The sequence below is a fragment of the Amphibalanus amphitrite genome, unplaced genomic scaffold (genome assembly GCF_019059575.1).
Source record: "Amphibalanus amphitrite isolate SeventyFive unplaced genomic scaffold, NRLGWU_Aamphi_draft 002149F_arrow, whole genome shotgun sequence".
In the NCBI taxonomy this organism is placed as follows: domain Eukaryota; kingdom Metazoa; phylum Arthropoda; class Thecostraca; order Balanomorpha; family Balanidae; genus Amphibalanus; species Amphibalanus amphitrite.
The window spans coordinates 16,746-42,515 of record NW_024883642.1 but is presented as its reverse complement, the minus strand read 5'-3'; the positions used below and the strand labels follow the sequence as shown (position 1 = coordinate 42,515).

Genomic DNA, 25,770 nt, shown 5'->3' with positions numbered 1-25,770 from the left:
CGCCTTGAACGCGATGCCGGCGGCGCTGCCTCCGTACTGCAGGGCGCGGCACAGCGCCTCGCTGCGCAGACCAGCCATGTCGTAAATGCCGATGAACATGATGAACAGGCCGAGGGCGGTGCAGTCGAAGGACATGCTACCAGCGATGACGGCCATCGGTTCGTCCCAGAGATGGCGATTGCTGAGTACGGCGATCAGTGGGAAGGAAAAGTTTACCGTCAGCACGACGCCTACCGCCGTCTTTAACCACACATACGCCATTCTCGCCTACTCAATGGTAGGCTACTACTCAACTACTCAACGACTACTCTACTACTCTACGACTCGCCTACTCAAGTGACTGCGAGTCGTTCGTGCTGAGACGTGGCTACTGTGAACGACAGAAGCTGAATGGTCCTCCACCCTTGCTGCCCTCTGGTATATCACCAGGTCAGCTTAGCAGCGTGACCGAAACAGTTGTCATAGCAATGCTTTAGCTCGTGTTACTGAGTAGTGCGCTGTCAAAAAGCGTGGCGCTTTTGTCGATCAGGTAAGACCAGATGTTCCGACTTTCTGAGAGTGTCTTAATCAGAACGTTAATTATAACCTACGGCCAATGGTCATTCGCGCTATCGAGCATCGTTGAAATGCAGCGCAGGAGATTAGGAATGGCAGCAGTTACCGCTGAACTAGAACTTGCAGCTGTAGTTATGCACCTGCACACAGCTGCAATGTGAACTTAGCAGTGGCTGTGCACTCGAATCCGCTTACCAGTCGCTATAGTGGCTGTTGAAACATATCGAGTGCCGCCTTGCAGCTTCAAAAGGAGTGGCGTTAACTGCTTCAGGCACTCACCGGACTTAAGCCTTAAATTTCCTTCTAGAGGATTTGACGGCAAAGTTTTATTGAACCGCGCCGGAGCGTCTGCAGGATCCCAGGAACAGGATCTGAGGAACAGGATCTGAGGGACAGGATCTGAGGAACAGGATCAAGATGCCAGTCCAAGGTCTCAGGGTGAAGGCGTGCGGCCGTTTAAGCTGTTCGTAGTCGTGACCATGACTGTATTATTACACGCGTACGTACACGTGTCACCGACGCTTTGTTTGAACCTGACCACAACCAAGTAATGATCACCAGCATGTCGAAGAGTCCAAATCAGTTAAAGAGGGACTATATGTAAGACTGCATAGGCAGATCAATCGTTTCGTAGAATTGTACCCCGTTGCAAATGGACCCCGATATAGTACTTTGTTTGGCGATACGTGCTATCGCGTCCGCATCAAAGTGAATCTACTTATATGTTACACACGCATGAGACACAATCCTACTCCCAGTTCACTCAACGGCGAGTACCAAACAACACACAGATCACCGCCAACAAACGGGCTTTGACAGTCTGAATGGGATTCGGTGACAGCGAGACCCCGGATATCGGAAGCTCCATTCGGCGGTTCGGTAGCACTCACGCGTCTGACGCGAGCGGCACAAACCGTCAATGGCAATATTATAGTCCGCAAGGCTGATGAACTTGCAGACGGTCCGTGCGCGCACGATGACTCAGGTTTACGTAAAGGTCACTTTGAAAGGTCAAGGTCAATGAAACTAGATACAACTGCTCCCAATGCGAGGAACGGATTGGACAATAGCTGATCGAACAGCAATGTAGGGGAGAGTGGGGCAAAGCGGCCACCCGGGGCAAAGCGGCCACCCATCGTTTTAGCCCTTCATAGCTGGCGTCAGTTCAAATTTATGGTTTCCAATTATGCTTCTCTTCACCGTCATTCGAATGAGCCAGACCGGGGTTTCAGGCCCATCACCATTGTTCTGTGAAACACGGAAAAGCATTTCTTGCCAGGTTACCAACTATGTTTACAATTTTTAAATGTTATGTTATTCCATAACCGTTTGGAATTTTTATAAGCGTTCTTGTCCATGCATTGCATGGTTATCGTACATGTATTCTACCAATTGTAATGTCTTTTACCCCACTAATAGCTAAGCTGGAATATTTTTGTCTCGGACGGTATGCGCGGGGCAAAGTGGCCGGGGCAAAGTGGCCACCCCCCAATTGGCCATAAGTTGCTTCCATCTGGATAAAAAACATTATTTATATTCAAATGTGTCGTCATGCATTCATCTTGGCCACTTTTTAGTTGCATGAGTTACCAAATAATGCAATTAAATGTTTATTTTCATGAAAATCCTTTCTTTGTTTACCTACAGGTGGAAGATGATAAAGTAAACATCCATCCTCGCTTAACCTTGTCACCATCAAATACCCTAGTCGTACACGAGACAACTATTTTGTTTCTCATATCGGGACTTGAGAAGACGCCGGTGGCCGCTTTGCCCCAGGGTATGGGGCAAAGTGGCCAATATGCTTAGGTTTAAAGTTTTGTCAATATCTTTCATATGTGAACGCCTTTGGAAATAAAACGCAGTTGAAATAAAAGGCAACTTAATAGGGATCACATTGGTATAGAAAGAATCTTTCCAAGTTTAAAAATCAAGCGTTGACATCGTGAGAAGCGTTAGGGTGGCCGCTTTGCCCCACTCTCCCCTAGACCGTGGGTCGTTGGGGCGATCGACAGCGCTCGAGGCCAACTGGCATATCACAGTTGTCAAAAGAGCAACTATCGTATAGTTCTGCCTTTCCCATGTCTGCGATTTAAAAATGAAACTTGTTGTTTTAGAGCTAGTAAGCTTAAGCATGAACTTATTCACACTCGCATCAGCTATAATTACTCACCCACTGCGTGTGAAAATGGTGCACTCACTGAGATTCCGTGGTTGAATAACGCACCTGCCACAACCGTTGTTTGCATTCAGAAGCAAGAGATGAGGTTGAGAACAAATGGTTCGTCCACATCTGAATTTGGTGGAAGTTTACGCTTATCGCCGAGGCTGGTCTTGTGGATGGTTTTTCTTTCGTTATTTATAAAGGCACAATTAGGATAAATTTAAGTTCGGCTTAACTTTCGCGGCACCGTCAGACGCAGCGTTAAAAATCCTTCTGGTATCTGACTGGTTCATCAAGGAATTACGCAGCTCCCAGACGATAACTCAGAGGTAAATTTTAGCTTTGATGGCTTCGCACAAAATCATCCAGTACCAATATTAGTTTGATTGACGAGATTTCCTTTTTCAGCCCACCGTGTAAAGTGAGCAACTCAAATGTTTGCCTACATCCTGCTCGACTTAGAACATGACTTAATAAGAGCATGCATATATCCCCCTAGCAGGCTATTCTGGCATGGACGAGAGCCAGCTTCGTCTCACATATCGCCCCCCCCCCCCCTCCCGACTCTACACATCGCTCCCCTGCCCCTTCCATCTTCCATCGCTCACCTGCCGCCTTCAGAAGGCTGAAAGCGCGCTCCAGCGCCCAGACGGCTCGTCGCAGCTGCAGGAACAGATGGAAGATGGCCTTGTAGCGGGCCAGACACTGGTCGGTGAGTACCAGGCAGTGGGGCCAGCCGGCCCGGTACTCCATGTCCAGACAGGTGAGTACTGACGGAGCTGAGCAGACGGGAGGAAGGAGTTAGTGGGGGTGAAACACGGGACGGCACACGTGAGAAGGGACACACGGGAGGGGACACTGGGGAAGGGATACGGAATGTACGTCATAAGGGACAAGCAGACAGAATACTGGACGCATGAAATATCCGCAACACAGCACACAGACTGCAGCGCGGCTAACCAAGAGATGCCGTGTGCATATGAAAGAGCAAACATGTCTTAATATCGCTGAGACAAATACCGTGCGCAAACCGGCAGAGCGGAGCCCGCACAGAAATCAGTCCCACGCACAAGGGGGAAAAGCTCAAATTATTGAGCGCTCAAAATATTGAGCGTGTGACGTCAGAGGCTCCCATAGGCGTAATGCTGAGGGCTCAAAAAATTGAGCCGTTTCAGGAACACGTTTTGCAAAAGCAACTCGTAACACCTAGGGAGAAATGGCAACACCCTAGGAGAATCACTAATGATGCAAAACAGATTAGGCTTTCATATTGTTCACTGCTCAAGCTTCCATGATTGGGGGAACACCAATTTATAGGTCGAAATCCTACGGCATACCAGGATGACTTAAAAACAGGCCAATATTTATGTCGAAATAAAAGTTATTTTTTGTCCATTCACGTTTTTTACTAGGGTTCTGTTGGAAAGAGCATTTTTCATACTACCCAAAATGATTGCGATTCAATTTCACATTACCCATATCGGAGAATATTTTTCATTTGGCGGCGCCGTTTGTTTATTTCGTCGCGACGTCTCCGGTCGCGTGGTTGTCGTCGTCCTTGTGTTGAGGGTAAGTTTTTATCGTTTTAGTTGTACTTAGATGTTAAAAGGTACACTGAAAAGTTTGAATATGCTGTGATTTTAAATTTGGAAACACGTAAACGTCAATCAATTCACGTTTTCCTCGATTTGCGTGCAGATAAGTAACTGTCGACGAAAGTGGCGCCATCCGATATGATGTTTTGAAGGAAGGAGACACAACATATTTACGTGAAAATTTTTGTTTTTTAGTGGTCTAAGTGCTTCAAAGAGGCTGTGAATGTTTTCTTCACACAATTTTTCATTAGTTATGATGAGGTAAAAGGTAGTTTCAGTCTTAACTTTCATATAATTGACATTAAAACATATGATAGTCCACTGCTATCAGTGATTGAGTACCTTGATATTTGGCATTTCTTATTAATTTGAATGTATTCTCTATCCTTGTGTCCTGATAGTAAGTGACAATACTCTGCCAATATGTTTCCATAGTTTTCACATTCATTTTCCAGTCCTTTACATAACATCACAATTTATAATCAACAAAACTCAACTCCTTCATTACTTCACAACACTGACAGCATGACAGACTGACAGTCAACTATTGTGTGGGTGAATGCTGAAACAGGATAGCCACTTTTCTGACTGGCTCGCTCATATGAAATAAGATAAAAATGATCCTTTATATCATTTCCATCTGGAGGATCGGAGTCAACGGAAAAGGAAGGCCACTTTCAAGCCTCAAGGTCTAGGCCGCCAGACGCCAGTCGGCAGTCACCACCAAATTTATAATCGATTAATTCATTATTATACTTTGAGACCCTTAGGTCACTGGATCAGCATCACATTTTCAGTTTCAATATAGTAAAGGTTTTTATTTGTATGATGTGAAATATTTTCCTGAATAAGAATTTAATTTAGTTCTTCTGAATGCTTGAGACGAGGTGTTAGTATCACTGATGTTAGTTGTCGGACTTTCGTCCCCGTCTTGAGTTGAGATGTTAGTTTCACAACGTTTCGGCCAGTTACTTCTCCGGCCGTCGTCAGGTGTTCTTTGGCCCTTAGAAGGACCTGGATGTTGGTGGCGTTGCGCCGTACGCGTCATACCGTTCGAAAGCTCCTGTAGTCAGCGGGAATCGAACTCGGGTTTCCCCGGTGATAGTCCACGGTTCTAACCACTCCACTATCGAGGCAGACAGTTAGAACCGTGGACTATCACCGGGGAAACCCGAGTTCGATTCCCGCTGACTACAGGAGCTTTCGAACGGTATGACGCGTACGGCGCAACGCCACCAACATCCAGGTCCTTCTAAGGGCCAAAGAACACCTGACGACGGCCGGAGAAGTAACTGGCCGAAACGTTGTGAAACTAACATCTCAACTCAAGACGGGGATGAAAGTCCGACAACTAACATCAAGAATTTAATTATCCCTAGGTACCTGGTAGAGGTTTTGGATTTAATGCTCATTGTTGGTGTGCAGTCAGGATTTTTTGATAGGTCCAGATAGGGAATCCTGAGCAATTTTATAGTAAAGTGGTCTCCTTATAATCACCACACATTTTATCAAAAGCATTTGCAGAATTCATTCAATGAAGAATTTTATCAATGTTGCACCCATTTCTTAGACGACCTAGGCTGCAACTTTTTTTTAGTTCCTGTTGTATGACATATTTTCCGTTTTGTTCCACTGCATAAAGAAAAAAATCGTTTGAGATCACCAAACAGCTTTTCTTTTTCTGGCAGGTCTGCACAACCAAGCGTGTGTACTTACTGTGGTACCTTTTAGCATTCTTTCATTGGGTTAGTTGCCTTTTGCATTGTTTTATGTCGTATTAGTGTCGTGTGTGTATGCCTTTTATCCCACAACTGACGTAAGCACATGAAAAGCCGGTGTATGTTTACCTGGATGAGCTTGAAATACATTCTGAATTCTGAAAGCGGTCGCTGGCGAGGACGTCGGCCGTCTCTGTGGGTAAGGTCATCTGCTCAGCCTTTGTGGAGATCAGCAAGACGTCACTAAGATGAAGACTTCGCTGGAGCAGAAGCCGCTGACCCGTGTCCGATCGGGCAGGTCATGCTCGACGGCACGAGCCACAACTCGAACGACTCGGTGACATCAACAACATGGTGGAGCAGGTGAATGAGTTTGGCGACGTATTGTGCGACTGCAAGAAGGGTTGTCTGCGTGTTCTGGCCGGCGGAGCGGCGACGCTGCGCAGTCTGTGCTGGCGGTGAGCAGCTGGCCGTGGTGACCGCGCGCGCCCACATGCGCCGACAACCTGTGCGGCTTCGACGGCCCGGGACAGCCCGATGCCGCCCACTATGCGACGCCGACCGCGCACTGTCCGCACGGCCACATGGAGGTGTGCCCGCGCCTTTTGCCCGCACGCCGCTACCTCGCAGCTGGTCTGCAACCACGCCGTCGCCGCCTGTAGCCCGATAACAAAACGGCTGTCTGATAATGCCGCGTGTTCTTGTGATGTTGCTACTGTGATCGTTGCTACTGCTGGTCTGAGACTCGATGTTTCCATTCGTCTTTTACATGTTAAGGATTTGATAATGATAAGGTTAGTCCGAGCTTAGGTCGTTTATGTCATTTGTTATATGGCATATTTTGGATCAAAGCAGTACGACACTGCCTCCTGCTTTTGTGATGTATGCTGGCAAGACGCAGGTTCCGGTCGCAGGTCACCCGGACCCGGTTCCAATGTGTTCGGGCTGGCATGCGATAATGTGATGTTGTTTTGCTCGTCTCTGTGTTCCACACTTGATGATGTTTGTGAATCTAACCCACATTGTATAGTATTTTTGTTTGTTTGCGGCCGATGGCCTTGTAAGTTGTAACCGTGGCAATACAGTTTTTCCTGCTATAATTCTCCAATATTCAAGGGTGGGTGGATATCTCTGTATTCACGTATTCCGTTCTCCCAGTACAGTCAGGGAATATCAATTACAGTATTCATACGGATTATTCAAGCCTTGTATAATTATTTGAGGTGTGCCGAATCCGAAAGACCGATAAAACTACTAGCGGAAAATGTGACATGATGCCATGGGTTTGTGAAAAGTTTAGGTACCACGTAGCATTCAACTTCCTGCATTTCTGTTTCAACTCAGTTTAACGTATTTCAACGAACATAACATCAAAAATGGCAGCCAGTACCGGCTTCACCTGTCACGGAGAACGCTCAAAAAATTGAGTGTAGATGCTGGCCGGCACTCAATTTTTTGAGCGCCAGCTGACTGTCGTCTGTCGTGGCGCTCAATTTATTGAGTATCGCGGTCCCGAACGACAAGTGGCGCTCAAAAAGTTGAGCGTCGTTAGGGCATTTTCTTTCCAAAAACACCGATATAAATTATCACGGCGAGTGTTCGAGAAGAAACCTTGTTGCTCTCTCTTGCCATTGATACCTTATTTGGATACGATATTTGCCGTAGTGTGACGCTAAAGGCATTGTAAAATACCATCGTTTCGCCTATTCCTTCATAATGGGGCCCGCTCAATTTTTTTAGCTTTTCCCCCTTGTGCGTGGGACTGAAATAGCACGCACATACCCATTACCCATACGCCGCCCAAATTATCCGACACGTAATGACAACTCTCTATTCTACCACCCAAAGACACATCCCCCTCGGCCGTCAACTCACAGGATCTGTCCAGCACGTCGGGCACCTCGTTCGCCACGAAGCTGAGTCGTTCGGTGAGCGGGTGGTCGCCCCAGACAGAAGCGCTCAGCGCCTCACTGAGCACCGAGTTGAGTGTAGCGGGGCTCAGCAGCTGGTGTGGCGTTCGCACGGTGCCCACCTGAGGACAAAGAGAGGCGGGGAGGGGTGAGATCCGGCTCTGAGTCGTCACAAGACAGACGCGTGGACGGCGCGATACTGTCGCGTCAACCGGTATTGATTCGAAATTGACTGAGGTAAATAGCTCCCAGGGACAAAAGACAGATGAACCGCGCGCGAAAACAACTTGCTGCAGGCGGTTTAGCCAGTACGCAAACAGCTTAATCGGATTTCGCACCACAATTCACTTACGGGCGCTTCTTCATCGACATAACACAGGCTAACCAGGGTCTCAAAACAAAGACCAGAGGTTCTGCCGACAGAAGGGTACCATTAGGACACATAAACCTTCCACACTTGGCTCACCTAAGACCAAGAATAAGAGTAAGACAGAGACACGGACTAAGGCACCTGTGTTGGTGTCTGTCCGTGGGTGAAACCCGCACCTCTATCTGACCGTGCCTGCCCTCGGGCGGTGTCTACCCGGACGGGCGCAGGGCCGCTCGGACGCGGCGGTCAGTTGCGATCGAGCTGTACTCACGTGTGTCTGTGCTGGCCAAATATAGCTGCATCGTCATGCCTGAATGCTTTAGCTTCTCAACAGCACCTAAGACTAAGACCCAAGACTCACCAGGTGGAAGAGCTGACTGCAGAGCCGGGAGCCGAATTCCCCGTCAGCCAGCAGCAGGAATCGGCGCAGGGTGACCAGGTGCTCCATCAGAGACAGGTCGACCAGCAGGTGGTTCAACAGCGCCGCGTTCACCAGAGACAGCCTGCGGAGAGACGTGGATAAATGTGAGAACGGCAAGATGATAGCGCCAGAGACAGTCCGCTGAGAGAGGAGCAGAGAGATGTGAGGACGGCGTGGTAGAGAGTAGAAATATTGACAACAGACAGCTTTCGTGCGTTCAAATGAGATGCATATTTCGTAGCCAGGACTGATAGCGGACGTAGGTCTCGCATGACGAAAACAATGAGGCTAGAATAACGTCGCACTGGAGTACGGCGCTCGCGCTCAGTATAGCATGGCGAGAACAACATGACCTGAGAAATGATATGCATCATGCGAGTCATGTTGAAAATGTGAGGAACGCAGGGCAGCCGCCGCTGGCGTGACCCATAACACCCTGATCGCAGCATAACGTTCCTAATGTGACTACTTGAGAGAGACCGACCCGAGATCCGGCTTCATAATGGAAATGAGCCGCAATAGTTCTTCACGGCTAACTCCATTAGCAGAATTAATAAACGTGCTCCATATACGAGGCATGCATTCTGGGGAACAAACTACACCACATCATTCTGGTCGAGAGCCGAACAAATCTGCGTCAGAAAACTCATAAAGTGCTATACTTCTGAGCAACTGGGCGCCTTATAACGCCCACGGGACGTCTGGTGGACATTCATTTCCATTTGGCTTAATTCGCTACCAAATATGAGTTGAAGTGGTTGACATCAAACATGGCACCAGCCAGCAAGGAGTCGAGCCCAGTTCAAACGAGCTGTGCTCGGTCAACAATTTTATGTACGCCTCATTCATTGGCCCTGCGCTAAGCGAATCGTTACGCCAGCCAGTTGTATCACGAATTAGCACGAAATGACACGGAAGTGGCACGAAATGACACGGAAAGGAGGTTCTCCGCCTGAGTCGCTTGGTAAGTCCACTTATTGAACAAGCTTCAAATGTCCAGCCATTTCATCTCAACTAGCACACCAGACCACTGTCAAAAAGAGACGACCGTTTCGATCAGGCCCCACTACAAACCAGCACAAACTCGGACGCAGTACCCGACCCGACCCGAGTCTAGACCAGCACAGACCCGCAAAGACCAGAGCAGACCAGCGCAGACTGGAGCAGACCCAGCAAGTCGAGACAGAACTGGCGGTTGGGTCCCGTCACAGCCGGGGTCGCCAGACGACGGGCTGGCCGTGCCACCTTATGTGAACCGCCGACAGTGAAGACGAATACAGAGCTGGGGTGACAGAGCGAGCGGCACCGACTCCCCCTCCCCCCCACTCCCCACTCCTCCTAGCGGCGGGCTACATAGCCAGGCCGCTAGCTGAGTAACCAGGTAGGCAGAGCCAGGTAGACCACAGCATAACCTGTTACCTGAGACACCAGTAACCTTCTCATCCGCCGTATGGAGGCCGGAATGCGAAAAAAATAACGCAATAAAACGAACCCGGTGCCCCCGGGCTCCATATTGCCCTTCAAAGTGTCTTCACGTTGGTTATTACGATTCTCATATTTGAGGGAGTGATTTGAAAGGGCGAGCGAATGCAGTCCAGCGAGCAATATTCATATTCAAACACGACTGGGCAGTAAATTGAATGCTCAATGGTAGGTTATATGATGCTTGCCGGGTACTTTGGCTTCTTTGAAGGATTTAGCCAATATTAGGGCATTATTCTTAGCTCAAGAGTGGAGCTTAAATTTCACACATTATACTCTCCATTGTGATAGGCTACAGCGCATTGCTGGTTTCAAATCAAACACGAAAACAACATTGCAGCACGAGTTTCAATTTGGCTGAGCAGAGTTGATACCAAACTCGAGCTAAAAAAATCGGAGCTGTAAGGTGAATCTGCCCTGGACGCGATGTCAGCTGTGTCCAATACTTGGCTAGTAGCTATCCCAACACAAATTCACTCTATTCAATCACATATTCTGATAATCTGATTTATCTCTTTAATTTCGAAAAAGAAAACGGATTTTACAAATACCATACTGTACGTAAAGTTATTGGCAGTCCAAACAATAACCTTTAGAAAATAGAGGGGCTTTTGAGACTTTTGATATTGGACGCGCAGTGGTTCGCTGTCCAATACGCAGCCGTTCAGTTCGGTTTTTCAGTTCAATAGCACGTAGGTATATGACAAATTGTGGAACTCGACATACGACAAATATCAAGCCACACTCACACACTGACGCACGAGTCACTATGGCTGTGGATATGTTCGTACCGCCGCATACATAACGCAGCCAACGATTGACGGCAGCTATTATGTAATCCCTAAGTCAGCCATCAGTCACCACCACTCCCGAAATCCACGAGACGAAAAGTATGTGAGTCACACCACGCGTGCTTCAAAAGGCATCAGCTATATCAGCTGATGTGTGGAATCGAAACAATACGCAGCGACTTGAAATCAATCTCCAGTCGCTGTGCGCAGGAGATATCCATCTAGGCACGGAATGCCGCATTTTCAATCGGCAAACCAACATGTTGAAGCCAGTCTGGTGGTGTTCAATGCAATGTCCAAGGTTCTAATGGCAATGTTCAGAGTTGGAATGGAGTACCTGGGACTTCTGAGCACCTTGATGTTAGTGCATTGCTCTAACACGAAAACTACTCGTGACCGTGGGGAGTCGTTGCTGATCAAGGTTTATCTCCAAGCATGTATGTAACCCCAGTAAAGGGACAACTGCGAAATCGAGGATGATGTGTCATTAAATCAGCATATCATGCTAATCAACGAAAGAGAAAGGGAATCAAATGAGAGTCGACATAGCTTCTGAAAAGAAACGAAAAATATTTGGGGCTCTACACGGCCAAACCTTATCAGTTCGGTGGTAACTTTATAGCATGACAGCATGCATGATTATTACATATTATTTCGATCTCCCTTACTATATATTCTGCCCTCAGCTGCATGCGTAACCAAACAACAGCTATTAAGTGACCTCCCCACTCACTGTGCATTGAGCAGCAGCGCCACCGAGTGCTGCAGAGATCCGGCCAGAGTAAACTGGTTGCTGCCGCCCAGCTCAGGTCGGCTCTCCTCCTCTCCTCTCTCCCGCTCCTCCGCCCCTCTCTCCATCCGCTCCTCTCCCGTCGAGTGGCCGCCCCCGGCCGCGGACGGTGGCAGCATGGGTACTGCGGGACAAACAGGAAACGCCGACTGTATTGAGAGCAAACAGTGACGATAAAACGCATTTGACGGCCACCGCAGCCGCCTGTTGACAGAAGACGGTGAAAGGATACTGTCAATGGCCCAGAATTGGCGGGGAACTCGGCGCGCTGATTCGAGGATATTTTCCCAGGATGGTCATCAGAAACATAATTCGTGGAATAGAAGTAGATGGTTACAGAAAGAGAAATTGCAAGAAAGGACCATATCACAATTTACAAATATACCATGAGTAATATGGCATAAAAATAACTACACTTATGTAACCTTTCGAATGTATGCGGACTTCAAGAGCATCCAATTGTAAAGGTGACCTAACAGAAGACAACCTTTGATCTCGGTTCTCATCTGCTTTGACGTATGAAATATCAATGCTAGTGTCTGCAGAATCTGAATTATTCTTTGGTCTCAAAACCACATCTGCCCACACCTCTTTCTACATCTCCCTCTTCCCCATCCACCCCTCTCACCAGTGAAGTCGGGTGGCTGGAAGCGCACCACCGTGTGCTCTGTCCTGGGGGTGACCCGTCGGCGGCGGCCGGGAGTTGGCACCGGCGCGTCACTTTTGGCCGCCGCCGCGCCGCCGCTCGCCGCGCCCGCGCCACTGCCGCCGCGGTACAAAAGTCGCTCGATGACAGAGTCCGTGGCATGGCCGTGGATGTTGCGGCCACGACGCCGCAGCACCTGTCCAGAAGGGAGAAAAATGGAGGTTAGACGACAAACAGCGAAAAAAAATGTGTGACAACCTCTAGTCACATTAAATTTGTAACGGGAAAGGCAGAATTAATACAAATTTTGAGCCAAACATAAGCAGAAACATAACTGGCAACAACATAAATCATGATATTTCTGCGATAACTGGAGGAGACATTTACTTGGGAAATTTGAAATTCAATCATTAACTGAGCATACAAATTTCATCACCGCCCAATTTTCTCAGATCATCTTACAAACATCAATCAAAGCGCAGTCGCGTCATATCTCCAAGTCAAAATTAATGGCACCACCGCATGCCAACAACGAACAACTTCAGCTTTTCCACCCCGGACTGGCAGCGAACGATATGGGCTCCGAGCTCCGTAGAATATTGAACATTGATGAAATATCCCCCGCAGGCAGGCCCCGGGGCTGAGGTGAAGAGTTTACGCGGATAATGTGACGGCTCGTTAACCCACTGAGGCCCGGCTCTTCAACGGCGCGGTAAGTCGTAGCACGTGAAGCCTTTGAGCCGACGGACGGGTGGCAAAAGCCGTACATGGCGGCAAATTTGGCACACATATTGACCCCATGAGGAGCACATGACTGGGAGGAGACATTGGTTTGTGTTGAGAGATGGTACTCGCGCCGGGATGCATCATATTATGATGATGATGGTGCTGTTTGAATTTACAGGGCTTTCTGACTTAGGAGTTCATTGGTCATCATTTGTATCAAATCATGAGGCATTGTTTGAATGGAGATGCATCGTATCAATGCCTGGCATCAGGTCCATCCCTCTTTTCCTTCCCCTCCACATTTTTTTGTTTTGTCCGACTCTCTCCCGGCCTCCCTCTCTTCCTCATCCTACCCCTCTTTCCTCACCTCTCCACCGATCTGATCCACCAGGACGGGCTCGGTGCCGGCGCCACCCACGCCTCCATCCTCGCCCAGCGCTCTGCGCCGGATCAGTCTCCTGCGCTCCGCCAGCGCCGCGCGGGACGGAGACGAGTCCACTGTGTCCCTGATGACGTCAGACGCCGCCAGGGTGACGTCAGACGTCGCCTGTGTGACGTCAGAACCCGTCCGGGCCAGGGCGGACGCGTGGGAAGCCGTGGTGAGCGTGTCGCTCGAAGCGTTGGCGTTCTCATCAGGCGAGAGCGGGGCGACATTCGCGTTGGAGGCGTCATCAGCTCTTGTGATGGTGTCGCTAGTTGAATCACTGGTCCTGTTGTCTGTGTTTCCCTCCGTGTCAACTCCTGGTTTGTTATCAATCACCTCTGTCGTTTTGATTTCGTTGCCACTCGTCTCACCAGCGACTCCCGGAGTGGATTTATTCACCTTCACGTTATCCACTGTGTCCACTGTGCGCTCCTCGCTAGCGCCCCCGTCCAGGACCCTCTCTGTGATGTCGTTAGCAGTGTCTCCTGTGGCCGTTCTGTCCGTACAGCTGCTCTCAGAGGTCGGCTCGCCGCTCGGAGACGCCGCTGTCGTTGTCTCCGCCGAGGGAGACGCAGAGGGAGACGCCGAGGGAGACGCGGTCGGCGCCGTCTCCGTGTCGGGGCTCGGATCGGCGCTGGTCACCATCGGTTCGGAGGTGTCGGCTGCGGTGGTGGCTTCGTCAGTTCCTTTGCCGGTGCCGGCGGCGGTGGAGGTCAGGGCAGTTTTATCCTTCTCTGCTTCATCCAGCTTCAGATGACGTCTCATCTCCGCCAGTTGTTCTGGCGTGGTGAGACGCTGCAGACGCGCCAACCTGAGATGTCAGGAGGGGAGAGAATCAGACACGGCAGAGAGCAAACACCGAGCGAAATGCCATATTTGCGGCAAATGCCACCGAGCGAAATGCGGCAACGGGTTGTGATAACGTTTTCAATGTGATGTTGTTTTCAATGATTTTAAGAACAGCATGCGCATAACATTCCCACACTGGCTTCGAAACTAATGTTCAAATTGTGGTGTTTCACTGAACTTTTTTCTGATGCAGAGTTCTGATAAAAACAGGCTTATATAGCATGAACAATGCAAAAAAGCACCACAGCTTCCAAAGTTCCAAAGCACAACATCCAAGTTTCATATTAGATAACATAAATCCGCAGCGTTTGACGTCATACCATGTTATTGTTGAAGTACACCGATCGTTGAAGGCACACCGTACTCCCCTCCGTCTCTCTCCAAAGTTGATGACGTGTCTCCCGCACCTTCAAGAGTCTTTATCATGTTATCCCAGTCTCTTGCCTCATCCCATCCACCCTCTCCTCTGTCTCTCCTCTCTCCCCTCCCCTCCTCACCTCGTCTCGTTCTCTCTCCTCAGGGCGGTGATCTCGTCCAGCCTCCTCTCGCCCTCTGCCCTCTCCGTTTCCAGCCGGTCCCGCAGCCGCAGCTGCCGCTGCAGCTGTCGGCTGCGCTCCACGTCCTGCAGCTGCTCCTCCAGCAGCAGCCGCTTCTGGTCGGCGCGCCGCCGCCGCTGCGCCAGCATCGTCTCTGCGCAATGATCGATAGCGTGATATCAATTTGATGTAATGTTTTTTTTTTTAATATGGCGCGATGTTTTATGATTTGTCCTGTGCCTGCAGGTATGAACTTTCTGCACTTGACTTTTCGACTGAAAAGCCATGTATTCCAATCGAAATAAATGATGATGATGATGATGATGATGATAATGTTTGAATTGTAAGGGAGAAATTTTCATCGAAAAAGCGACAAACTGATTTAACCACACATGAAAACTAAATTTTCTTTAAATATGATGCCAATGGTAGCTTTCATACACAAAAGATCAAGATCACCTTGTTTGTACAGCGAAAATACAAAATGGAAACGGTGCCATACAAGAAGAAGCTATATGGAAGCCAGAGGGAAAACCGAGAAAAATGTGACTACAAACGTAATCTAGGGAAGTGACAGCGACAGAGGACCACGCATCTTGCAGATACTTGAAGTTGTTTATGCTCTAAGTAAACATCACGCTCTATCAAATGTTGTATGGGCGATGTGTAGCGACCGGTCAAAACATCAGGCAAATCCTAGAGCGTGCAAGCTGTTTTGAAACACAAACTTGTCTGGGAACTGGTGTGCGCAGTACTTGGAAAGTACTGGCACAAACTGTAAAGAAACTTCCCGAGGAACACATATTGACTGCGCTGCTTGAAAACAAATGAACATAACAAAAGCCGAGACGGCGTTCAGCTGTCAGCAAACTCAAACAGAAATAAGTTAATTCGAGGGCTGAACTTCGGTAACTGATGTCTGCTACGGCCTGTCACCGGACCTAGTGACATCAGAAGAAGTGTGTACAAGTACTTTTTTTAACACATCAGCTAAATGAAGTTAAGAACCTTCAGGAAATGGTAGGTCAATAATTCATCCGAATGAAGCCATGAAGACTGCAGAACGCTATAAACACTTGGCTTGAATCCCTAGAAATGGCAAAAGTTAGTTTTTATAATACGGACTGCAAAAAAGGCAGACGATAGTGGTGCTACGTAGTGAAATATTGACAGACGTATGCAAACACAACGAGAAGCTAGCGAATGTTTAAAGGAATCGCTGAGATCGAGCAGCTGGTAGCAGGCTGTCTCATCGAGCAGGCTGTTGAGGTCCTGTATATCGTATACGGAGGCCTACACTCGAATCTGTCTGTCGTAGCTGATGCTCTCACTACACCGCTCGAAAGTTATAGCCTGTCGGTCTGGGGGGATCCAGTTCGTGGCGTCTTTCCCAACTCACTGCCCAGCGGTGAACTGATGATTGCACGTTGTAGCGCCGTACGAGTGCCGTGGTTCGCGTTCACACTCTGTATGGAGCCGCAGTTTGCGTTCATACCCTGTATGGAGCCAGTGCCCATGCCTGTTCGGCCCCCGCCTCCGTGCGCTGGAGTGGGTAATATCACAGGCACGGCCCGAGACGTCCAGCGCGACGACGTGGTGGCGGCCTTGGCCGCCGGCTACGCGGCCCACAAGAGCCGCGTGGCTCCGTCACCGTCTCGGCGGTGACCGGGAGGAAAACCAACAACAACAACAACAGCCGTTGTTCTCGTACGCACCCTGTATGGATATGGTTCTCGTATGGACCCTGTATGGAGCCGTGTTTCTCGTATACGCACCCTGTATGGAGCTGATGGCCGACTGGCGTCGCCGGCCTGTATGGATATGGTTCTCGTACACACCCTGTACGGAGCTGGTTCTCGTTCATACCCTGTCAGGATCTGGTCTGCGTACTTACCCTGTATGGAGCTGATGGCCGACTGGCGCCGCCGGCCGGCCGACCGCTCCAGCTCCTGCTCCTGGTGACGCTGCTCAGACAGCTGACGAGACAGAGTGTTGGCCACGTGACACTGCATCGCCGCCTCGTAACTGCCGGATATAGACGGTCACGTTATTGGCTGTTCAATACGAAACTGAGAAACAAGCGGTCCAGTGCTAAGCGTGACACAGGTTTTAGAATAAGTGATAAAACATAGCAGGCAGGCAGGCTCAGTAAATCGGAGCTATAGAAAACAGGGGTTTTGTCCAATGCCTTCCCATCAGACGTCGAATCCCTCAATCAAATATGTTTTGAACGCCGCAACTAAACCACTAACCCCTTAGTTTTAATCCTACCTCAGAGTGCGTCAAACTACAATTACCTTCATCCCAAAATCCTCACCTGACCACCTGGTGTTCAATCTCCCCCAGCTCGGTCAGACTGAAGGCCAGCCGGACTCGGAGATCGGCCGGCGGCTGCACCAGCGGGTGTCCCGAGTCACACAGTCGCAGCAGGCTCAGCGCCTTGCCACACTGGTACATACCCACAGAGAGGTTCTGAGCGGGCGAATGGGGAGGTGGGGCGGTCAGATGCAGGGAAGTCCGGCAATGTGTGCATTGCAGACGAATGACACACCGTCGGTTTTGCTGACGTGTCTGTCATGCTGTACTTAACCCTATTAGTGGCAGGGGGGGTTGTTTTTATCCACCCCTCAGGTTTTTCGGGAATATCTCCGAAACCGCTGAAGCTACGATGCTGAAATTTTCTGACTTTTCCTAAAACTAAATTGGGCACATTCCCTGAAAATTTCAAGTTCATAACTTTACCAGGGGCGGCTCCAGAGCACCGGGAATTGGGGGGTCCTATTCGTGAAGCGAGTCATTTGGGCGAAGATCACGATGCTGCACCAGTTTTACGAACAGTGAATGAAAGGTATCATGTGATAACATATACAAAGTTATTGTGCATCCTCTTTTGACACGTTTTTGCTATAATAGGCGGATCCAGGCGTCCAAAAAGGGGGGTTATTTTTTACCTCCCAACATAGGTGCCCTGACACCGCCTATGCATGACCAATACAATTTTAGTCGTTCTCTCATAAGAAAATTGTAACATAACAAGACCATTGCCACCCTTTTTAGAAACAGTACCAACAAAAACCTTATTTACTATACTTTTTGTGTACCCCCAATCTCAATGATCTGTATCCGCCTATGATTTTTGAAAATGCATCTTTTAGGATCCATGTGAATTCCTGGTTCATTCTCTATCGATCGGCAAAAGTTGCGTTAAGATTGGTTCAGAAACCTGGCCGTGATAAACAGTCTAAAATATATCTGCAATTTGCCCGTTTTTACCCCCCTCTACCCCCCTATTGACATTTTTTAATTTTTTTTTAGAAATGTAGATCTCGTTGAGCCAAATCGAATGCCGTTTGAATTTTGAAAATCGGCCCGTTAGATCTCGAGATATCAAGGGGGGGTCGTAAACAGCCCCCCCCCCCCCTGCCACTAATATGGGGTAGCCAGGAGCCTGCCACTAATAGGGTTAAAGCTTAGATAAATCTGGGATCAAAGGACCCATGGATTGGACACTCAGTGTAATAATGCACATCTGAGCAAAACACCATGACAATCTGCCAATCATACTGCAACTCTCGGACATCGTTGAAAGCAGCACCATCCCAATGGCAATTAATCCCTTAACCCTCGCACGACCAGGCCATTTCTCATAACACGAACGACCAGGGGGGGGGGGGTTGTTACGACCCCCCCCCCTGGCGTTTCGAAACGGAAGGTCGTAGAGCTTAGCGGAAAAAATCAACGGATTGCTCTCAACGAGATCTCGCGATTGGTGGTATATTTTTTGGTCCTAGGTCAACATTTGACCTACTTTTGACCGGTCAAAGGTCAAATTTTCGGAAAAATAGACTTTTTTCAACTTTCCGCGGCGATTGCGGCAAAACGGTGGGAGATATCGACTTGAAACCTTCACTATCGTGTTTCTTGATCAATTCTCTATCGTTTGGTATGTATTTCGTTTCCCTAGCTCTAAAAATGGCGCGTTGGGAGCGCCGGAAGTCGGCAAGGTCACAGTCGGCGGCAGAAATTCGAAAAATCAAAATTTAAATTTTTGAAATCTGATTGTATTTTTGGATTTGGGAGGTCCATTTGCTCCCTATAGAAGCTAATATTGCTGCATATTCCCATTGAGATGACAAGAATTAGCAAAATAGTGGTTCGGGCGCTTTTCAAAAATAGTACCGGACGCTGTTCCTCTTGTGACGTCATAGCTCCGTGACCTGACCTGACCCGGTCAAATTTCTTATACCATATGATAGCCAATACTTGCCCCAACATGCATGGGAAGTTTCATCACGATCCATCAACCGATGTCCGTACCACCGGCAGGAAACCTCGGGCGTTGGCACTCAGTTTGTGAAAATCCGGCCGGAGGCTGTACCTCTTATGACGTCATAACTCCGTGACCTGACATGACCCGATCAATTTTTTTTCGGCAAAAGATGCGCAAAGGTTGCCCCAGAGGGTATTGAAAATTTCAGCCCGCTACGACAAGCCGTTTAGCGTGCACTTCGAAAAAACCTCAGGGGGGGGGGTTGATACAACCCCCCCCCCCAGGCGTTCTAGGGTTAATCAACCTAAAGTGGAACCCCGCACTAAGCTACCCTTGACTGACTACGTAAGCCGACGCACCTTCAGGAAGCTGGGGTGGTCGTTGTCGGTGCCCCCGGGCACCTGCTCGTAGGCAGACGTCCAGAACGTCTCGTCTGTAGTACTGGCAGCGGCCGGCAGCTGGCGGACCGGGAACTCATCGTACGGGTCCCGGCAGACGCCCTCCAGCAGCCAGCCCGTCAGGAACCTGGGGACGGGAAGGCAGGTAACTACATGACGGTGAAGAGTGCTATCTGAATGGGAAAGTGGTGGCAGCAGATGTAAGTAAATAGGGCAAATGTCATGCCTCAAAAAAAAAAAAAACAGCTTCATTGGAACTCTAAATCTACGATTAACAATCAAATGCAGTGTCATGTCAATGACTAATGAGATAGCCAATTAGCCAAAAAGTGTCATCAGAGAATCCAAAATGCCTAAAAGTCCGCTACACACTTACCCCAGGTATGGCGCCACAGTGGTTCTGAACAGGTGTGCCGTCAGAGCCCACTCTGCGCGCTCAGACGCCCCCACCAGGCGCTCGTACAGGTGCGACACCAGCGCCATCTTTTGCGGCAGCTCCGAATCACTAGTTGTGACGCAGCACACATCGGCCAGCAGCGCCATGAGTCTGACCAGCGGCCGTACACGGCGGCCGAACTCAGCGAGTGTGTCCGCCCGAACCTCCGCCAGCGCAGCGCGGTATCCTCGCAGACACGGCTCCACAGCAGTGGCGAACGCCCGCTCCGTGAGACATCCACTCCCTCCGGCCGCCACCAGCGCTGCCACGCGGCGGCAGCGCGAACCGCAGCTTACCCAGGCGCCGCAGCGCGCCGCCACCGCCTCCGGACTGCAGCGCTCCGTGCAGAGACCATCGGCCACCCGGAACGTACCGGCTGCCGGGTCATACGGAAAACTCTCCGTGTCCAGTCCCATCATCATGAGCCGCAGCTGGGCGAGCAGCTGCTCCACCGGCAGCGGCTGTGGGGCGGTGACGGTGGCGCCTCCCCAGCTGAGCAGCAGTCGCCGCAGCAGAGGAACCGCCGCCGGGCCGGCCTGGGTGAGCGGCGGCGGCTGGCGGCGGTACTGGCGCCGGCCGCGCTGCTCCCAGCACAGCCGGCCGCTGGTGGGCGGGCCGCGCGCCGCCGCCTCCCAGCTGTCTGGGGCGTCAGAGCCGGCCGGTGAAGGGCTCCGGGCGGACGGGAGAGGGGTCTGTCGAACAAGAGAGCGCGGTTTAAATCAAGTAGTAATAGGATAAAACGTATCGTTCCGAGGCCATCAAAGTTCTTACATATGGTATAGTTTCTATAGTTCTATGTCTTTATAATTGAAAATACAATAGACTCACGGCCTGACAAAACCTTCGAAAAACATCGTTACATCAGGATGAAAATACATCGTCAAACTATTTCACCAATTTAGCCCTCCCTAACGCACCCCGACCCCCCGTCTCACCTCCGTTCCCCGCTCTGGCGTCCTGCTCCCGCCCTTCTGTCGGGGCCGGGACCGGGACAGGGCCGTCGTGGGTGCCTCCCGGATCAGGGTCTCCGGCGCAAACGGCACGCGACGCGGGTCGGCCGGCAGGGGAGGCAGGCGGAGCCGCTCCCCAGGGCCGGCCGTGCTGCGGCTCTGTACCAGCGCCCCTAGCGGTCTGCCGAGAAAACACAACGGGGTTAGGTTGCGGCGACACGAGTGTGGCAAAAAGGCCTTTGGAAGCGAGTTTAATTCGGTATTGAGTAGCCAAAGTGTTCGTTACATTAACTACAAGGTGAGAGCCTCTACATATTGCTTAGAAAACACAACTTTGACCCGCGAATACTGGTTGGACCTGTTGAAATGCACAAAAAATTAAGAACACTACTGAATTTCGTTTCATAACTCGCAAATTCCAGCTCATTAAAATGGAACACAAAATAAGAATCATTGTCTGGCTTGTGAACACAACTTCATCTCAATTGCACGCGAAAGACATCAGTAAAAAAGAAAAAAAAACAGACACCCTCCCAGCCCCACCCCACCATCATTTTCCACTCACCCTCCGGGCTCCGAGAGCAGTGACTGGCCGAACATGTTGACCCCCTGACCGGGCGGCAGGTCAAACAGCCCCGCCGGCGGCGCGCCGTCCGACGGGAGGCGCGGGTCGGCGGCAAAGGCGCGCGCCGGGTACTCCATGAAATGGCGCGAATCCTCCGGCGCCATATACTCGGTACTGTAGACGGGCGGGCCGCGCTGCCATGGCGCCTGGCGAGCAGAGAGGTGGGTAAGGAGCTGGTGCACTGTTGGGGGTACGTCATGTAACTTGTTAAATAACCCGTTATTGGCACTTGTTATCACTTCCATCGCGAATCCGTAACAAAACGTAATTCCATAGATAAATTGATTAAATCTGTAAAAATGTGCATCCCGCAGCATTGTCTACCCTTCCTCTACCAGCAGCAACGCGTTGTTACACATCACACCCTCTCCATCATTAATCTAAACTCTGCCCTCCATCATCCCCCGCGACTCCCACCCACCTCGTAGCTGACGCGCGTGCCGAAGCGTCCCAGCGGCGCCGGCGGCGGCTGTTGTCCCAGCCGACGGTCGGCGAGGGCCAGCAGCAGTCGCAGCACGGCCCGCACGGCCGGCGGCGGGTCGGTTCCCAGCCTCTCCAGCAGGCCGTGCAGCCGGGCGGCCGGCTCCTGCTGACCAGCCGAGTGGAGCAGAAACCAGACGCCGTGCAGACGGCACAGCTCCGAGACCGGCGCGCTGGCTGCTGGGGAGGGATGGTGGGGGTTTGGTCACACAGCTGGCTCAGATCAAAGTTCAAACATCTTTGCAAGTTTGATTTAATACGGTCAACAACAAAAAAAAACATTGCTACAGGAAAAGACCAGGAAGAACAGCAGACTACCTATATGTGGGTAACTGGCATACCACAAACGCACAACTAGTTATGCATAATTGCATTTAACATTTAGTACGTAGTAAATGTCTCATACAAAAGACATCCAAGTTCTATGCCCCTCAGTTCTTACCATTTTTAGATGCATCTGGGAACAAAATATTATTTAGTGCATTGGCCCTGATCTTCTTAAGCTGTTGAGTGGTGATGGCTGGTGCGTCCGCCGGATTCTGACCGACTGTCAGATGACAACACAGGGAAGTGATCGGACCCAGGAAACTATGGTCCTGCTCCACCTCCATTGTTATACTCTGGAAAGGCAGACACCCATCAAATACCTACAGACCATGATACAAGCCATACCTAGCCTACAGATTATGATAAGTCTTTTAACATTGAACAAAATGTTGTATTATAAAGAACACAAAAGAGAAGCATCCATGGTGTTGAAAGACAAAGAGACCGGCCAGTTTCACATATGTCTATGCCGCACTGCTGCCCCACTAGTAGATCCAAAGGGGCAGTTGAGGGCATTTGTACCTTCCACAGAACCTATAGAAAATTGACAAAGCTCTTTCATAATCTCATATCTTGAAAAATATCATGTCAATGTCAATTTGAAATAAAGTCTGGTTTAAATTTCACTGTGATTCAAATTACTGAAGCAAACTCTAAAAAGTTAGAGGACCTACAAGGAAGGTAAGCAATGCATAAGACACGACTTATGTTCCATCCTTGGTTCCATCCATGGAAAACTGCATCCCAAACCTTTCTAAATCTTCTAATTAAATGTGGGCAGATACATAATAAATTAAAAGAATGAATTAAGCTTTACTATTTAGCATGCTCAATTTGTCGGACGATATGGAAATGCTGAATTATGTATTTCATTAATGACTTGTTGTGTTGTGACTTGTGGCACTAAAAGTTGAGTGTGCACAAGCTTTCAAGTAATGAGGATTCCTTGACTACCCACCAGCTGGCAGCCAACATCAAGTTTTTATGAGAAATTAAAATAAACTTAGCAGCACATCAATGTTGATATTTGCAAATATTGATCTTCTGGAAGACATATGTTTGCTATTTCATATTTGTGAATAAGCTGCTGTTTAGATGCTGCAGAAATGAACTCACACTATATAAACTCAAAGTCTGCCTGTAACCCAGCCCAAATTCAGCAAATACTTGGCTATAAAAGGCAAAAACAAACAGTTTTTATTGTTCATGTTTGCCATTTGGGGTAAAGTAACCTCAAGTTTACTCCTAGCATTTTATATCCAAATTGGGCTGAATAAGGGCTAAAAGATCTGAATTTGGCGGGGCCTACACTAAGGGCTGGAACAGCTTTTAAGTGTTCGAATCATTTCTCCGGTCTAAGCAACTCTCATTGGAATACATGGCATATTTCTGCTCGCAACACACAGCTCAATGCACTACGTGCGTGTTAGCAGCAGTCAACAGAAAAAACAAATATGCACAATGGGACAAAACAAATAAACAAATAAACAGACAAACGAATGAAGAAAAACAAATATACAAATGCATCACCGAAAACTAGCCTTGCCGAAAACAACGTCCACGAAGCAAGTAGCCAAGTACCTATACACTAAAAAAAAAAATACCAACACGAAATCATACAACTTCAAGCAAATATTATTTTTACTTACCCGTTTAGATTGGTTTATAATTTATTAGATCAAGATAGCATAGCCCGTAATTGTCGCGCGTTCATAGAAATATTATTTTTTATCGCTGTTGTTGTTGTTGTTCTGGGTTAGGGCGCGTAGCAGCTTGGCTCTTGCGTCCAACTTCTTTTGATGGCAGTCTTTCTTCTTCTTTTCTTCTTAATGGGTAAAGGGAACTAAGCAGGGTGACTAAGCAGGGTTACGGATTTAGGATAGGTATAGCCGTGGTGTGGACTTGCTTTGGGAGGATGTAGACATGAAGGTCTCTGCCGGAGGCAGAAACGGTTAGTTTTCGGCCGTAGTTGTGGCATCCTGGTTACACTACTGGGGTTTCAGCTAGGCTACATAGACCAAAGAGGTGGTCTGGATACGGTAGATTCTAGAACAACTACTTGGGAGTGAAAACTGACTATTTTCTAACTAAACTACAGACACAATCAATACAGAGCATCGATAACACGCACTCTAATTAGTTCACCAATAAGTCACAGCAGTGTTGGACATCACAAGATCACAGTGCTTATCACATCGTCTCACAATCTCTGAGCAACACCGCATTCAGTAAGATATGCAAACACAGCATCAGTGATCAAGGGAAATTCATTTCCCAGTAGAGATCCCACATTCATCTGGACATTGGATATGAGACATTCTATTTCCAGGTTCCGTCTTTCGGCACAGAATTTCCGACAATGCAGCAAGATGTGCGGAACGTCAAGTGCACATCGGCAACAGTCACATATCGGTGGAGGTTCGCGATCAAGAATGTGTCTGTGAGTAAGAAGAGTGTGGCCTAATCGCATCCTCGTCAGTATGATTTCTTCTCTACGATTACTGCGGGAACTCGACATCCATTGGCCGACATTTGGCTTAACCTCTTTAAGGAGCGTCGGGCGGTAATCGTGCCATATCTCAGCGAACTTATCTTTGGTACTCTTGCGTACCATGGGCAGAAACTCTCTGTACCCTGCATTAACATGTGTGACATTCGGTTTCTGGTGAGACATTCTGGCCCAATGATCGGCTCTTACATTGCCTGCTACACCACTGTGTCCTGGTATCCACAGAAAGATACATTGGCGTCGATCACGTGAGAGCTGGTAAAGAATCTCAGAAATCTCTATGACAATGCAATGTTCTCGATTGTGAGACGCTATAGCACGTATCGCGGATTGCGAGTCCGAGCAGATCATTGCTTTGTCAACCCGATGATCCGAAATGAAACGAAGCGCTTCGCGTATGGCCACCAACTCCGCAGTAAACACAGACATCCATGGCTCCAGTTTGTGGGAAAAGAAAGCATTATTCACTGTAAAAGCACAACCAGTCGATCCATCAATCTTAGAACCGTCAGTGTAGAATCTCCGGAAACCTGGATATTGTGCAAGCACATCTTGGAACGCTAAATGTATGTCCGTTTCTGTCATGTGTCTCGTGCCATTGAGTAACATCATCGTGGTAACGTCAGGTAAGAGCCAGGGGGGTATTAGTCCACGTGGGTTCACCGTGTTTCGTGGTAATCGGAGACCAAGTTCCCTGCACATGGTGGACAACCTATGTGAAACAGGAAATCCAGAGATCCTTCTCATATAATGTTCCGATAATCCTTCATACACGTGTTGGTTGCTCTCCATATCAAC

General features: G+C 49.0%; 1 protein-coding gene across 1 annotated transcript in view; it reads right to left on the bottom strand.

Annotated features, from left to right (window-relative positions):
* The window catches only part of LOC122376462 (gamma-tubulin complex component 6-like), a 29,949-nt gene extending 5,709 nt beyond the window's left edge, over positions 1 to 24,240 (bottom strand). Inside the window, exons 1-16 of the mRNA XM_043356335.1 lie at positions 24,113 to 24,240; positions 22,579 to 22,756; positions 22,078 to 22,316; positions 21,597 to 21,802; positions 21,017 to 21,212; positions 20,022 to 20,773; positions 19,607 to 19,772; positions 17,295 to 17,449; positions 16,872 to 17,002; positions 14,939 to 15,131; positions 13,536 to 14,403; positions 12,425 to 12,638; positions 11,740 to 11,920; positions 8,674 to 8,815; positions 7,908 to 8,064; positions 3,328 to 3,498 (exon numbers count right to left, since the gene is read on the bottom strand). Of these exons, the coding sequence (XP_043212270.1) occupies positions 3,328 to 3,498; positions 7,908 to 8,064; positions 8,674 to 8,815; positions 11,740 to 11,920; positions 12,425 to 12,638; positions 13,536 to 14,403; positions 14,939 to 15,131; positions 16,872 to 17,002; positions 17,295 to 17,449; positions 19,607 to 19,772; positions 20,022 to 20,773; positions 21,017 to 21,212; positions 21,597 to 21,802; positions 22,078 to 22,316; positions 22,579 to 22,747 (3,940 nt within the window). The 5' untranslated portion in view covers positions 22,748 to 22,756; positions 24,113 to 24,240. The remainder of the gene's footprint in view (positions 1 to 3,327; positions 3,499 to 7,907; positions 8,065 to 8,673; positions 8,816 to 11,739; positions 11,921 to 12,424; positions 12,639 to 13,535; positions 14,404 to 14,938; positions 15,132 to 16,871; positions 17,003 to 17,294; positions 17,450 to 19,606; positions 19,773 to 20,021; positions 20,774 to 21,016; positions 21,213 to 21,596; positions 21,803 to 22,077; positions 22,317 to 22,578; positions 22,757 to 24,112) is intronic.
* Between the last annotated feature and the right edge of the window lie 1,530 nt (positions 24,241 to 25,770).